This window comes from Myotis davidii, unplaced genomic scaffold (genome assembly GCF_000327345.1).
Source record: "Myotis davidii unplaced genomic scaffold, ASM32734v1 scaffold123, whole genome shotgun sequence".
In the NCBI taxonomy this organism is placed as follows: domain Eukaryota; kingdom Metazoa; phylum Chordata; class Mammalia; order Chiroptera; family Vespertilionidae; genus Myotis; species Myotis davidii.
In genome coordinates this window covers 1,186,668-1,202,345 of record NW_006295391.1, presented here as the reverse complement: position 1 = coordinate 1,202,345, position 15,678 = coordinate 1,186,668, and the positions used below count along the sequence as shown (strand labels likewise).

Sequence of the window (15,678 nt, the reverse complement as noted above, 5' to 3'; positions counted from 1 at the left end):
GCCCAGGCTGATGGCTGCCAGTACAGCAGTGGTGGTGGGAGCCTCTCCTGCCTCCTCAGAAGTGCTAAGGATGTCTGACTGCAGCTTAGGTCTCCTCCCTGCTGGCAAGTGGACATCCCCCAAGGGCTACCAGGCTGCCAGAGGGATGTCTGATTGCCACCTTAGGCCCAATCCCCTGGGGAGAGGCCTAAGCCAGCAAGTGGTCACCTCTGAGGGGTCCCAGATTGTGAGAGGGCACAGGCCGGGCTGAGGGACCCCCTACCCCTGAGTGCACAAGTTTTTGTGCACCGGGCCTCTAGTTACCTATATAATAGTAAATGCTTTTGGACGCACTTTATTATTTGAAGTTCTCTGTTCATTTTATTTTGTTGTAGGGATTATCAGGAAATACAATGCTGGGAGTCAGTCATGTGGTCACTACAAGTGTTGGAATGTGCGATATTGATATCAGACCAGTAAGTGCCAGTCTCCTGTTTATGGCATGAAGGTATCTCTTTGGGTATTGAAATGTCCCCAGATCATTATTTAAGTTGGCAGTTTTGGTCATTGACTTTGAAGTCCATTTTATAACAGAATCCATAAAAAGATGGGAGGACTGGAAAAGGAAAAATGCACAACTCTGGACCTGTGGTGTCCAGTGTGGTATATAATGGCCGCATGGTGCAGTTTAAATTAAAACAAATGCAAATTTCAGAGTCAGTTTTTCAGTTGCACAGGCCACAGGATAAATGTAGCAAGGAGCCACTGTATGACAGTGCAGATATACAGCATTTTCGATCACAGAGTTCTTTTGGATAGTGCTGTTCTAGACATTTCCTAAAAGGAGGCAAGCCAAAATATATATTATTGGTGATTTTTCTTGTATATATAGTACAGTTTTCCTTTTATTCGTCAAGAAGGTGTGGGTTAAACTTTTACAAGAAGTGTAGGTAAGTGATTTCCTTCATATTTTTATGCTTTTCCAAGTTTTAAGTACTCCATATTATAGCACCATACTGATTACCAGATTGATTATATCATATTTTAACCCTAGGTTCAATTTGTAGCCAATTCAGGGGTGAGCAAAGGGAGGTTTACATTTGTTCGTGGAGAAAGACATGCAGGTTATAATTATTACCAAAACTTTTTTAACTCAAAAGGATATCACTCACAACTGCAAACCTTCCTTTTCCCACCCCGTACCCTCCCTCAATTTTTCTTTGAGTTTTTTTTTTTTTTTTTTTTTTTGCTTAGAACATAGTTCTTATATCTGAGGGGGAATTTATTAACCGTGTTGTTAAAAAACACTTTTGGGTGGCCATGAAAAATGTTCTTTATTTCCACTAGTCGCCTGTCAGGCATGTGCTGTCTCTAGGACGATAGGGGTATGAAGTACATTGACTGTAAGAGAGTGATAGCTTATTGTTTTTAGTGAAACTTCTCCTTTTAACTAATGTTGATTCCAGAGGAAATTCTTCTATATCCATTTTCTTTAAAAAGGTATGATTTATACCTTTTAAATATTTTTTAAAATATGAACTTATCACTAAAAAGGCAGGCTGACATTGAACTTTCTGATGCATACTTGAAGATTAGGAATTCCTCTGAGTAGGAATTCATTTTTATTTGGAGAGACCTCAGCATGTGGATTTTGTTAAGCTCGCCATGTGGTTCCGTTGCACACCCACGCAAAAGAAAAAGCAGTAGTTTTTCAGGAATATTGTGAATGTGTGCATTATCCAGCAAAATCATTAAAGAATCACAGTGTCTAATTTAAATACCAGAACTTCTGGATGAGCATTCTAAGCTGAAGTCATTATAAAGTATACCTCTAATTAAATGTTGGCAGCTGTCTGCCAAAAATTATGATGGGTTTTAGAAAAGTGAGGAGTCCTTAGACTTTAATGTATATTAAAATCTTCTGGAGAGTTGTAAACAACTAAAACTAACTAAAAATACCAAGCCCTGTGCTTGTGGTTCATCTGTTAGACTTGTTCCGATGTACCAACGTTGCAATGCCCAGTCAGTGAATGCATGAATAAGTGGAACAACAAACCTATGTTCTTCCCTCCCTCCCTCCCTCCCTCCCTCCCTCTCTCTTTCTCATCCCCCCTTCCTCCTTTCATTCCTCCTTCTTTCTCAACCTTCCTCCCCTTCTTCTCTCTCTCAAATAAATAAATAACATTAAAATAAATAAAAATCCCATCCCCAAAGATTTAACTGCCCCAGGCACTGGTGTTTTAAAATCTGCCTAAATGAATAGAATGTGTAGCCAGTATTGAGAACCACAGGATTAAGCTACTAGGTCTGTATATGAGTGAAACAATTTAAAAAGAAAGGGAAATTGTAGTGTGGACCTGGATTTATTTGTAGTTGCGTTTAAAAACTGTTGGAAACCTTTGGAACTAATTTATTTTTGTTTTGTATCCTAGGGTCTCTATGGAAGTGTCATAGTGGCAGGAGGAAACACGCTAATACAGAGCTTTACTGACAGATTGAATAGAGAACTCTCTCAGAAAACTCCCCCAGTAAGTTTTCTTTGTTCTTTAGTGGTATTTTCCAGTCACAGGTATCCACGCTAGTGTAATTTCATAGTTGAGGTTTGTTTTTCAGTACCTAGATATTTTGTATAGTGATTTTTAGAAAGAGAGAGGAAGGGAGAGGGATAGAGAGATAGAAACATTGATGAGAGAGAAACATCATCTATTGGTGCCTCCTGAATCCCTTTTGACTAGGAATTGGACCTGTGACCTCTTGGTCCCTGAGTCAGTGCTTAACCACTGAGCCACACCAGCTGACTTAATATCCCTTATTAATCAAACTAGAGGCCCGGTGCCCGGCCTGTGCCCTCTTGCAGTCTGGGACCACTCAGGGGATGTCCACCTGCTGGCTTAGGCCTGCTTCCTGGGGAGGATGGGGCCTAAGCTGGCAGTCAGACATCCCTATGGCAGCCCGGCAGCCCTCGGGATGTCCACTTGCCAGTGGGGAGCAGGCCTAAGCTGCAGTCGAACATCCTTAGCGCTGCTGAGGAGGCGGGAGAGGCTCCCACCACCACTGCTGTACTGGCAGCCATCAGCCTGGCTTGTGGCTGAGCAGAGCTCCCCACCGTGGGAGTGCACTGACCACTGGAGGGCAGCTCCTGCATTGAGCATCTGCCCCCTGGTGGTCAGTGTGTGTCATCATGACCAGTCATTCCCAGTTGTTCTGCTGTTAGGGTCAGTTTGCATATTACCTTTTTATTATATAGAATAGAGGCCCGGTGCACAGGTCGGGGCTACTGAAGGAGCCACAGATTGGGATGACTGGACTTGGTGTTGGAAGACATGAAGTACTATATGAAGCATTTAGCACCATACCTGACTTACAGTCAGCATTAACTATGTGTTTGTGTTTATAGGATATTAAAAGTATAAATGCCATACTCATTGGTATATATTTCTGTAAGGTTTATATAACTAATTTTCTTATTAAATATTACACATTAAAAGCCAAAGTTAAAGCACTTTATACAATAGGTCAACTTATACCTACAAGCATAGCTTTTGCAAAAAAATCATGAATAATCTGTGTTTAAATCAGTCATTACCAAATCCTCAAAAATAAATTTCCTAATTTGAATCACCTGTTGTATTTGATCATGTAAATAATATTTATTCTTCCCTCTCAATTTTAGAGTATGCGGTTAAAATTGATTGCAAATAATACAACAGTGGAGCGGAGGTTTAGTTCATGGATTGGTGGCTCTATTTTAGCTTCTCTGGTGAGTAAACTACTTGGAAAAATACCTAACAATTTGTGTTGAATGATTTAACCACTGAAAACACTAAATTTAATAAAAAGACAAAATAATTCCAGTGCACCATTTATCTTTGTATTTTATAACTATCCTAAGAGTAGTTTCCCCTCTCAAACAGGTGGGAACCTGTTAATGTATTCACACCTCTTCCAACTGTATTCTCTTTGGCACTGGTCAGGACTTACCTGCAGCATATTTAAAATTGAATAAATCCTTCTTCAGGTTCTGGTTGCTCCCTGGCCTTTTGGTGAGAGACAGGAAGTCAAGAATTGATTCTTGGGGCAAATGGTGCAATAATGGTGCTGGCTTTTACATGTTGCTTAGACTGGCGCCTGCCTTGAATCAGAAGAAAAAGCTCTCATACTTATCTGCACCCTAGACTGGAGAATGTTCTCTTCAGAGCAATTAAATAAACGTCACCAAATACTTATGCTAAACATTTTTAAGCAATTATATATTTGGAGCTGTACATGCATGTATTTCTTGTCTCTGTTCTATTTCCAGTCTTTTGGGGGATCTCTGACCAAAATGAGATACCATGTCTGAATGTGTTCAAATAGTCATGTAGTCCAGGTTCCTTTCTCCTTTGGTCTCTTTTCTCCTTTCACCTTCTGTGTTTCTTGGTGAAATGCTTGTTATTATCATTGTGTGTGCTTGCTAAATTTTATCCTACTTCTGGTGAGCACTTCTAAATGTTACCATTAATCAATCCTAGACCATCTCTTCAGTTCTGTATCTGGTTCAAGCTTTGCACCAGTTTCTATTGCTGCCTCAGATTGGCACCAAGTCATCATAGCCAAACCCTCCACCTTCTTTCACAGCCTCTTTTTATCCGCATGACAGTGTAACTGGTATAGGAGGTTTAATATTCTTTCTAACCTTATTAGTGTTTGTGGGTGTTCTGGAGGAGGGCAGAAACAAGAGAGGAATGGGATAGTATTTGGGGGGAGGTTTTAAGAGTTCGTCACAGATTAGGAGTTGTGAAAATAAAGATAAAATGTTTCTTTCCATTTTACAGGGCACCTTTCAACAGATGTGGATTTCCAAACAAGAGTATGAAGAAGGAGGGAAGCAGTGTGTAGAAAGGAAATGCCCTTGAAAAGTGTTCCCACACCTCCACTTTCCTGTCACCTTACGTTTCATAGCTTTAGTACACTCAGGAAAAGAATGACCATCTTTTGTAGAATGTTTATACATTTTTGCATATTTCAATTTCCACTTAAAATTTTCAAGGCTTTAACTGGCTCTATAAACTAAAATAAGTTTGTGCTTTCCTTGGGATGCACTTATTCTTATTATAAGCATTTTATAATTTTATATAAATGTCTATTTTCTCTAAATATTTTGCTTTCAGTCAAAGGCTTTCCAACTCTGCTTAGTATTAATTACCAGTGGATTGATAGAATTGCTTTTTATTGATGAGTAAAATGTATTGCCTATGCTTTTTACCTTAATAAAAATTGCTAGCCATCTGGAAACATTTTGGACTTAGGTTTTCTTGTGACTTGATACTTTAAATACTAAATGTATTTATGAGCATTTTCAGTGAAAGTACTCTTTATTTTTTAACAGCAGTTAATCCACACCATCTCACATTCTAACAGTAGTAAAAATGTTAGTGGAATTGCTTTTGCTATAGTAGTTAACTTTACTTTCCCACTCTAAGATACAGATGATACTGAAGTCTGCTTAGATGTCATCTATATATATAAAAGGCTAAGTGACCAACCAACCAACCGTCCAGTACATATGATGTGTACTGGCAATTTAAAAATAAATGTTGACTCGTGCATGCGTGATACATATAAAGCTCTCGCTGGCACCAACTGCACACTTGTTTTAATTTTATAATACTACTAGAGGCCCGATGCATGAGATTCTTGCAAGGGGCTCAGCCCTTGCAGCCCCAGCTTTGTCTGGATGGTCATTCTGCTGTCTGGTCTAATTAGCATATTAGCTTTTTTTTATATAGGATTATATAGGATATTATATATACTATTTTGACGTAATTTTTTGCAGTAACATAATTACCACACAAATCTTTCTTCTAATTAATTTCTGTTCAATGGGCACAATTCTGTGTACCAGGCCACAAATAATTTATAAAATGGAAATGTAACCTGAACTTGATACCTGATTTTTAAAAAATTTGATAGAAGCATGACCACTTCAAAAATTAGCAGGCCATGTTAACACTTAAAACAGTTGGTAGTCATTTGACTAAAATATGGTTTCTTTATAAACCACTTGACATATAGTTACTTTCGTATACATATTGTTTATGTAAGAAAAATAAAATGGTAAATTAAGAGTTCAGACATCTTGGACAAGACTTGACTTCTGGGCTTCAGAAAGATGTGGAAACTTTTCCTGAAGAAGTTTTGCTTTCTTTTTCTCTAAATTTCTCTTCCTTATTTGGATCCGGGCGTGTTTCTCCCGTTTCAGCCTAGAATAAAAGTAACAGCAAATTATACAGAAATCTTTCTCTGTTAGTCAATACTGTCAAACTATGTCCAAATCAATTACTTAAAGCCTGAATCCTGATAGTCTCAATATTAGGTGTGTCATGTATATTATAAAACTGGAATAATCACTATAAACCTACAAGTCAAAGATAAATGTGAAATCAGAAGCACCTATAACCCTGCAGCAATTCTCCTTATTTTCTGCCTAGAATGAATGAACAGATCTTCTGACCCTGTAAAAGAATGATCTATCTTTCTACCTTATTTAAAACCATTACACCAGATTTTTTACATCCTGAGACTTTTGGGAATTCCCTAATTTCGAATAGCACTCAGTCTAGCATATCCTTTCTCCTACAACAGAGAGAATAAAGCCATGTCTAGAGATGATGCTTAGAGTCACCACTCGTAAGTGAGATTGCGTGTACCCATCAGCATCCCAGGGCATGAGGCATTTTGTACCTCAGCTATATTATGTTGACCTCTAGGGTCATGTAGGAATTGTCAAAACTATAAATGATAAGTTTATGGATGCCAAGCCTCTATAGCACTGAAGCTAAAATTTAATACAGAAACAAGTACTAAATAACTAATATGCCAGTGCTATGGTAGAGGTCACAGAAATTGGATAAGGATTACATTTGGGAGAAGACAACATGTATATCCAAAAAACAAACACATGATATAAACTACCTTGTAAATCAAATATAATGTAAATGTAAGATTAAACAAAATTGAAATCAGATTACCCTTCTATTCATTAATCTTTGCGCCAACTAAATTTTGGCCACTTATAATAACCATATCTGGAAGAATAAAGGTTATTAAGAATATTTGAGAGATCATAGTACATGCTTTGAAGACTAAAAGAGGTACTTTCGAAAAGAGAATAATTAGAATGAGTATAAAGCCTGTAAGAGTAACACTGGATTCATAATTTCTCATACATTGTTTTAACCCTTTGTAGTCCATAAGCGTCTATAGACGCAAGCGGTAATATGCAAACTGACCCTAACAGCAGAACGACTGGGAATGACTGGTCACTACGACACACACTGACCACCAGGGGGCAGATACTCGATGCAGGTGGTCATCCCCCGAGGGTTCCCAGACTGCAAGAGGGCACAGGCCGGGCTGAGAGACCCTCCACCCCGACTGCACAAATTTTTGTGCACCGGGCCTCTAGTACTATATAATAAAAGGCTAATATGCAAATCGACTGAATGGAAGAACTGGTCACTATGACATGCGCTGACTACCAGGGGCAGACACTCAATGCAGGAGCTGCCCCCTGGTTGTCAGTGCACTCCTACAGGGGGAGTGCAGCTCAGCCAGAGTCAGGCTCACGGCTGGTGAGCGCAGCAACAGTGGCGGGAGCCTCTCCCACCTCCGCGGCAGTGCTAAGGATGTCCAACTGCTGGCTTAGGCCCGCTCCCCACACAGTCTGGGAGTCCATGGGGCGCGGGCCGAAGCCATCAGTCGGACATCCCCTGAGGGCTCCCAGACTGTGAGAGGTCACAGGCCAGGCTAAGGGACCCTCGTCCCTGAGTGCACAAATTTCGTGCACCAGGCATCTAGTACTGTAGATAAAAGGGTTTTGGACCTAATTTCACTGGGGGTGGGGTTTCCGACACCACCAACAAGCAACGGTCAGACACCACCAGGGTGTGGAGAATTTGACTCAATTCTCATACTACCTACCCAGAGATGGTGCCAGAGGTTGTCACCTACACTTCCAACGACTCCCTCCTCGGACTTCAAACACCAGTCACAAATCCAAGTTGTTACCTGTACTCCTTAACTGACTGGCTAGAACAGATCACAGAACTAAGGAAACCTGTTTACTCACCAGCTGATTTGTTATAAAAGGATATCACTCAGGAACAGCCTGTCAAATGACATGCATAGGGCAAGGTTTGGGGGAAAGGGTGGAGTTTCCATGGCCTCTCCTTCCAGCCACCACTCTCCCCAAATCTCCATCTGCTCACCAAACCAACTCTCCAAACCCTGTCCTTTCGGGATTTTCTTTTTATGGAGGCAACATCACATAGGCACTACTGGTTAAATTATTGACCACTGGCAATTGATTCAACCTCCACCCCTCTTCCTTCCCCAGAAATCAGGGGCTGGAATTGAAAGTTTCAATCATCTAGTCAAGGTTGGTTTCCCTGGCAGCCAGCCCCCAACCTTGAGTGGCTTCCAAAAGGCATCATTAACATTAAAAAAAGACATGGGTTTAGGAGCTCTGAGACAGAAACAGGGACAAGGTAAATACATATTTCTTACTATAAATCACGCCACCACCAAAATAGATAAAACAAGAAATAAAAAAAGGTGGGGTAGATACATTTAAGAGTCTCATGCTCTACCGACTGAGCTAGCCGGGCACTTCCTGGTGGGGTAGATACATTTTAAACTGTGATTCTAAAGCATACTAAAATACCTTTAAGATCAGTTTAAATATGTATTTCATTCCTATTTAAATTCTTTTTTATAGTTTTTTATTTTTGGATATGGAAACAAGTTTTGGGGGGAGAAAGTCAGTGTTTAAAGAAATCTTGCTGAAAGTTGGACATGCTATCTAAGGCAGTTCTTAAAAGCTGTGGTTTTTGTGCTGCTAGGATCTCCCCTTAAATTTCCAGCTGCTTTCCTGCCTTGAATTCTGAACTCGAGCAACTTTAGCCAGTAACTCTGTACTTTCCACATTCTTGTGCTTTTTTGGTAGCCACAGTTAAGGTGTTGAGTGGCACCCTTTCCCTGGAAACCACAAACCTGCAATTCTTCTCCCTTCGAATAGACGTTCTGGGGTTTCTTGCAATAACATTAGCTCACATTTTATGCAACTAAAGTATCTGGACCTTCCTTTTAACATTATAGAAAGATTTAACCATTTACTTACATATAGATTGAAGAATAGAAAGGCAATAAAACTTTTAAAAGATATACACTAAAACAGTGGTTGCCAACCTTTCAGACCTCGTGGACCACCAGTTGGTGATCACTGCTCCAAAGGTTTCCTTAAACCAGTGGTCGCCAACCTTTCGGACCTCAAGAACCACCAGTGGTCCGTGGACCACCGGTTGGCAACCGCTACACTAGAAAGTTAATAGAAGACTATTTCTGGATGGTGAGATTATACGAAACTTTTTAATTTCTTTTTTACCTGATTTTTCTATTTTTTCCACAATGAACATATACTTATTTATGTAAAACATGTCATCTGATGTAAGGATGTTTCATTAGTAAGGGTGCTTGTGCTCACCTGTCAAAATGTTCCACATAGGGCATTGCAAAGAATCGTTTCCTGTTGTACCTTTTATTTAGGTACCAAGGTATAGGCCACTGTTTGAACTTGTGCCTGCAAAGAAAGCAAGAAGGTATCGCCTTACAGAAAACATTTAATACATTTGCAAACCGACACAGTTTTAGCTTTCTTTGGACTAAATATGTTGTCAATAAATTGAAAGCAAAATAAAAAACCCTTGAAGAGAATAACACTCTTAGAGATTCTAAAATTGACACATATTCTCTCCGCATTCCCACCCTTTCCAAACTGACCAAAACTGGATTAATCCAAATAAGAATTAGTAGAAAATAAAATACTTCAGAGTATTTGGTTAGATGTTTTAGCAATTTATCTCTTTTCTGCACTGGATTACATGGTTAAGATTGCACAGCTACTCTCCTAAATGTGGCCCCAGGCAACTCCATTACCCCAAACTCCATTAAAGAACTCATCTAATGAGTAAGCAACATTATGTAATGTAATTTCAACCACCCAAAATGCCTTCTCCATTTTGCTGGCCAATGTTTAAAATTCTATTAACAATGTTTCCTTTTGGCAGCTCAAACCCCTTGCAGAGAGAGAACACACTGGGTCTTTTCAATTATTTCCATCTCAGTATAAATGTTTATTATCAGATCTTTTCCCAAGGTCTGGTAGGACTTTGGGAACCAGACTTAGGAGACAAGATTAAACTGTTTCATAACTTGTTCTAGGGCAGCGGTTCTCAACCTGGGGTTCGAACGACCTTTTCACAGGGGTCGTCTAAGACCATCGGAAAATACATATATAATTACATATTGTTTTTGTGATTAATCACTATGCTTTAAATTATGTTCAATTTGTAACAATGAAATTGGGGTCACAACATGAGGAACTGTATTAAAGGGTCGCAGCATTAGGAAGGTTGAGAACGGGATGCCTGGACTACTAGATAAATCTACCCTCATTCATATTCTGGAGCTCTAAAGCGGTTTTGGGACCTCTGTTTATATTAGATATATCTCTAATATAGCTAATACACCTTATACAGTGAGATATTGGACAGGGGAAGCAGCAAGGGACTTCCACTCTCATCTTAGAGAAGCCACAATGTCAACTATGTACCAGATGATTCTTCCAAAGATGTCTTTTCTCCAGGCACCAGGTCTAGGTTTTTCTTGACCCGTCTGAAGGAGCCTTAGGGCATCTTCTCGTTCCTGGACAACTTTATCGAGTGCATCCATGGATTCTATTACCTGAGAAGAGAAGAGAAAGATATAATTTCAATCACCTACAACAGAATTCCAAAGAAAGAGAACATATAAAGATTATGCCACAGAAAACCTATGAATATTTTTGTCCAAGAGCCATTCCATCAAAATCTCCTGCAATTTCACCCCTAGGTATCTACCCAAGAGAAATACAAACACATGCCCACCCCTACGTTGCGAGTTGTAGGGAGGAATGGGAAGTGACTGCAGACGGGCACGAGATTCTGTTTGAGGTGATGGAAATGTTCTAAAATTAGGCAGTAGTGATGGTTATACAACTCTGTATATTTACTAAACATCAAGCAGAAATAGAAAACACCTATGTGACGAGAAATATAGGAACCATTCACTCACTCCTGTTAATTTTACCCCACAAAACAGCCAGCCTCCCACAGCCTTACCTTTTCTAGCCGCTCCGGGCTTGGCATTGGCAGTATCTGCCGCTTGGCCTCCTGCTCTAGAGTTAGGAGCATGTTTCTTTCCTTCAGTAGGACATACCTATATCAAACACAGAGCAAGTAATGCTATTTTGTGAAACATTGATAAAGTTGCAATTTAAAATTTTTTTATTTTATTTTATTGATCTTAGAGAGAGGAAGGGAGGGAGAGAGAGATAGAGAAACATTAATGTGAGAAACATTGATCAACTGCCTCCCACACACGCCCCAACCAGGGATCGAACCCAAAACCTGGATATGTACGCTGACTGGGGAATCGAACCTGTCACCCCTCAGTGTATAGGACGATGTTCCAAGCCACGCTGGCCAGGGCTAAAGTTGTGATTTTTGACATAAAAATTAATGATCTGTTCTCAAAAGTCTTTCAGAAATCTCAATATACAGAATATCATTACATGGAATAATCCTTTAAACAGAGCTATATCTACTCTTACTCATTTGTTCAATAAATTTTCCATGCATCACATATTGTATTAAGTGCCAAGAGAGTTACAAAAAAGCATAAAACATAACCCCTATATTCCAAGTGGAGAGATGAAAGATAAATGATCCAGTCAGTGCCTGTTAAATGCTAAGCACTGTGTTACACACTTTACATAATTTTCATTTAATTCTTACAACTACCCTTTGTGGTTATTATGGCCACTCTCTAAATGAAGAAACCAAGGCTGAGAGAAGCAGGGTATTCTCGAGCACATGACTAATTCAAGCTTCAAACCCTGGGATCCCAGTGTGTAAAACCTTCTCTATTTTTACTCCACCAGGCGGCCTCCGGAGCTGCAATGTGACGTGGTGAATGAGTGATACAGACAAGCACCAGAGGACTAAGTGGGAGAGAGGAGACGTTCCTTCCAGACAAGATGATCAGGAAAAGCTCCACGGAGATGGGATTTGTTAGACTGGAAAGGAAAGCAAAGCTGAATCAAAGTTACTGCGTAGCAAGCTGAAGTGAGGGTAGGTTTGGTGAATAACTGTTTGATTAAGAATTAGAGCTGAAGGAAAGTAAAGGAAATAAATGTGGAGAGCACTGAACCGGAGACAAAGGAACTGGGGTTCTTTATGCAATCAAAAGACAATATGTGGCAGAAGATAGTTTGGTTTTTTCCATGATGAAATTTGCTTAAAAAATTGATTTGAGAGAGAAAAAAACATTAATTTGTTGTTCCTCTTATTTATGCATTTGCTTGTCGATTCTTATATGTGCCCTGACCAGGGACTGAACCCACAACCTTGGTGTATCAGGACAACACTCTAACCAACTGAACTACCTGGCCAGGGCCAGCCACGATGAATACTGAAACAGCCCTAACTAGCCTTTTACTAATAACTCACAGTAACAATGCTTTAGACACATATTACACATCTTATTTTTAATGAGACTTATTTGTCTATAATAAATCTGTGCTGTTTTACACATAACACTCTGACACCAAATGAGAGTTTTTTCTCCCTTTGTTCTCCCCCCACCCCCATCCTCTTGACACCAAATGTGTTGTCTTTCCCAGCACCCCTTCTCCAACTCTGACACTACCTGGAGTTAGCATTAGATTCCACAGAGTTAAAGGCTCACCCCACAAGACTGTCCCCCACTTCAGATGCCAACAGCAAGTTCCAGGGCTACCACACATCTGACTGACCTGCTGTAAAGTGGGAGTTCCAACGACCCCCCTCTTGGGTTCAGGAGTTTGGTAGACTGGCTCACAGAACTCAGGAAAGCACTTTACTTACTATTACTGGTTTAGTACAAAGCATACAACTCAGAACATCCCAATGGAAGAGCTGCAGAGTTGCTGTGCTTTCTCAAGGCATGCCCCCTCCATGTGTTCAACAACCTACAAGCTCTCCAAACCCAACTGCTTAGGGATTTTTATGGAGGTTTCATTACGTAGGCACTATAGACCAAATCACTGACCACTAATGACTGAACTCAATCTCCAGTACCTCTACCCCTTCCCAGAGGTAAGGGGGGTGGTGAGCCTGAAAGCTCCACCCTTCACTCATGCCTTATTCTTCCTGGTGCCCAGCGACCATTCTGAGACACCATTCCCTCTCCAAGAATTGCCTAATTTGAACAAAAGACACTCCTATCACTCAGGAAATATCAAGGGGTTTAGGAGCTATGTCTATGAATGGGGACAAAACCAAATAGATATTTCTTATTGTATCACATGATACACCTATAATATCAGTGGTTCTTACAAGCATTTTATAATCTGCCCTGAAAGAGAAATAACCCTGTAAATAGGGGATAAAACTTTCAATGCCTACTCCGGTGCTTAGCCAGATAACAATTATGAGTGAGGTGAGCTGGGTGGAAGAAGAGGATGGGTGAGAAGTGGCATGCACTGCTCCGAGCAGTGGCTGCATGAACCAGCCAGTTGTAGTCATGTGGCCACTGTTGCCAGATCACAGGTCTGACTATTAAAGAGCAGCCAGAAATCTTTACTTTTGTGTGAAATCTCTCAATTTAAAAAATATAGTAAAGCCCAAACAAAACATATCTTTGGCTAAATACTGTCATTTAATGTAGGGGTGGGAGGGTGGGCAAAATAAGTGAAGGGGGTCAAAAAGTACAAATTTCTAGTTACAAAATGAGTAAGTCACATGTCTATAGTTAATAGTATTGTATTGCATATTTGAAAGTAGCTAGCAGAGTGGATCACAAAAGTTCTCATCTCAGGAAAAAAGATTTGTACTATGTGTGGTGATGGATGTTACCTGGGCTTATAGCCATGATCATTTTGCAATATATACAAATACTGAATGATTGCATTGCACACCTGAAACTAATATGTTACAACAATTATACCTCAATAAATACACACACACACACACACACACACACACACACACACACACACAGTCAATTAAAATACAACCCTGTCGCCCTAGCTGGCTTGGCTCGGAGGATGGAGTGTCAGCCTGTGGACCAATGGGTCCCAGGTTCGATTCCGGCCAAGGGCACATGCCTGGGTTGCGGGCTCGATCCCCAGTAGGGGGCGTGCAGGAGGCAGCCGATCAATGGTTCTCTCTCATCATTGATGTTTCTATCTCTCTCTCCTTCTCCCTTCCTCTCTGAAATCAATAAAGAAATATATTTTTTAAAAAAATACAACCCTGTCGCCCTGACCAGTTTGGCTCAGTGGATAGAGCGTCGGCCTGTGGACTGAAGGGTCCCAGATTCGATTCCAGTCAAGGGCATGTACCTTGGTTGCGGGCACATCCCCAGTGAGGGGTGTGCAGGAGGCAGCTGATTGATGTTTCTAACTCTCTATCCCTCTCACTTCCTCTCTGTAAAAAAATCAATAAGATATATTTTAAAAAAATACAACCCTGTCTTAAATCCTCTCAACTCTAATTCATCAGGAGAAACTGCCCGAAAATCTACATAAATTCCCAATTGAATGCACCCTCCAACACAGTTTTCCAAAGCAAATAAGGTAAAGATTTCAGATCATGCCAAAGATAATAAAGAGGAAAAAAACCTAAATGTGACCAACTCTTCTCCATTTCACTTTATTAGCTTACTGGAATCCTCCTATCTAATAATAGACAAACATAGTAATTGACCGTACCTTCACTATGTCTCCCATTGGCTAATCAGTGTGATATGAAAATTAACCGCCAACAAAGATGGCAGCTAATTTGCATACTGCAGGCAGGGAGGGACAGCGTGAGCTGCCAGGGTGCTGCCATCCAGGACAGGCCCAGCCCCGCCTTGCCTCAGAAGCCCCAGGAGCCAGCCCCACCTTGCCGCCCGGGACCCATTCGGGTTCCAGGTGGAAAGGAAGGTGGGACCCAGAAGCCCCAGAAGTCAAGACAGATTATGAGGGTGAATCAAAAACAAAACCCACTTTAAATATAAAGACACATATAGATTAAAAGTAAATGAATTAAGCTGCAGCCTGTTTTTCTCAGTGGATAGAGTATTAGCCCGTGGACTGAAGGGTCCCAGGTTCGATTCCAGTCAAGGGCATGTACCTCAGTTGCTGGCTTGATCCCCAGTCCCTATCAGAGCATGTGCAGGAGGCAACCAATCAATGTGTCTCTCCCTTTCCCTTCACTCTCTAAAATTCAATGGAAAAATATCCTCGGGTGAAGGTTAACAAAAACAAAGTAAATGGATTAAGTAACATTAAAGAGATTATAAGAAAAATATATTCCAAATTTTGTTAGTTGTATAATGGTTATGTTTAAATTATTAACACCTAATAAATTTGGTGAAGGGTACATATAATATGCTGCAGTATTCTCTGGCTTTTTTTACAAGTATGAGATTATTTCAAATTAAAATATTAAAAAATTAAAAAAATATTAATTGAAATGTATCTGCATTACCTAAAAAATCTCCTAATTGCTTCTAGCATAATTTATTAAATTGCGCTAACATTTACAAGGGTTCAATTAAAAAATATCTAAATTCTAAATGATATAATTGCAAATA

General features: G+C 40.1%; 2 protein-coding genes across 2 annotated transcripts in view; one reads left to right on the top strand and one right to left on the bottom strand.

Moving 5' to 3' along the window:
- Positions 1-5,256, top strand: part of ACTL6A (actin like 6A) — a 14,400-nt gene extending 9,144 nt beyond the window's left edge. Inside the window, exons 10-13 of the mRNA XM_006770022.2 lie at positions 375-455; positions 2,412-2,507; positions 3,653-3,739; positions 4,794-5,256. Coding sequence (XP_006770085.1) covers positions 375-455; positions 2,412-2,507; positions 3,653-3,739; positions 4,794-4,874 — 345 coding nt within the window. The 3' untranslated portion in view covers positions 4,875-5,256. The remainder of the gene's footprint in view (positions 1-374; positions 456-2,411; positions 2,508-3,652; positions 3,740-4,793) is intronic.
- Positions 5,257-5,986: 730 nt separating this feature from the next.
- MRPL47 (mitochondrial ribosomal protein L47) overlaps positions 5,987-15,678 on the bottom strand; it is a 15,197-nt gene continuing 5,505 nt past the window's right edge. The window contains exons 4-7 of the mRNA XM_006770021.2: positions 11,178-11,274; positions 10,631-10,761; positions 9,503-9,598; positions 5,987-6,221 (exon numbers count right to left, since the gene is read on the bottom strand). Of these exons, the coding sequence (XP_006770084.1) occupies positions 6,089-6,221; positions 9,503-9,598; positions 10,631-10,761; positions 11,178-11,274 (457 nt within the window). The 3' untranslated portion in view covers positions 5,987-6,088. The remainder of the gene's footprint in view (positions 6,222-9,502; positions 9,599-10,630; positions 10,762-11,177; positions 11,275-15,678) is intronic.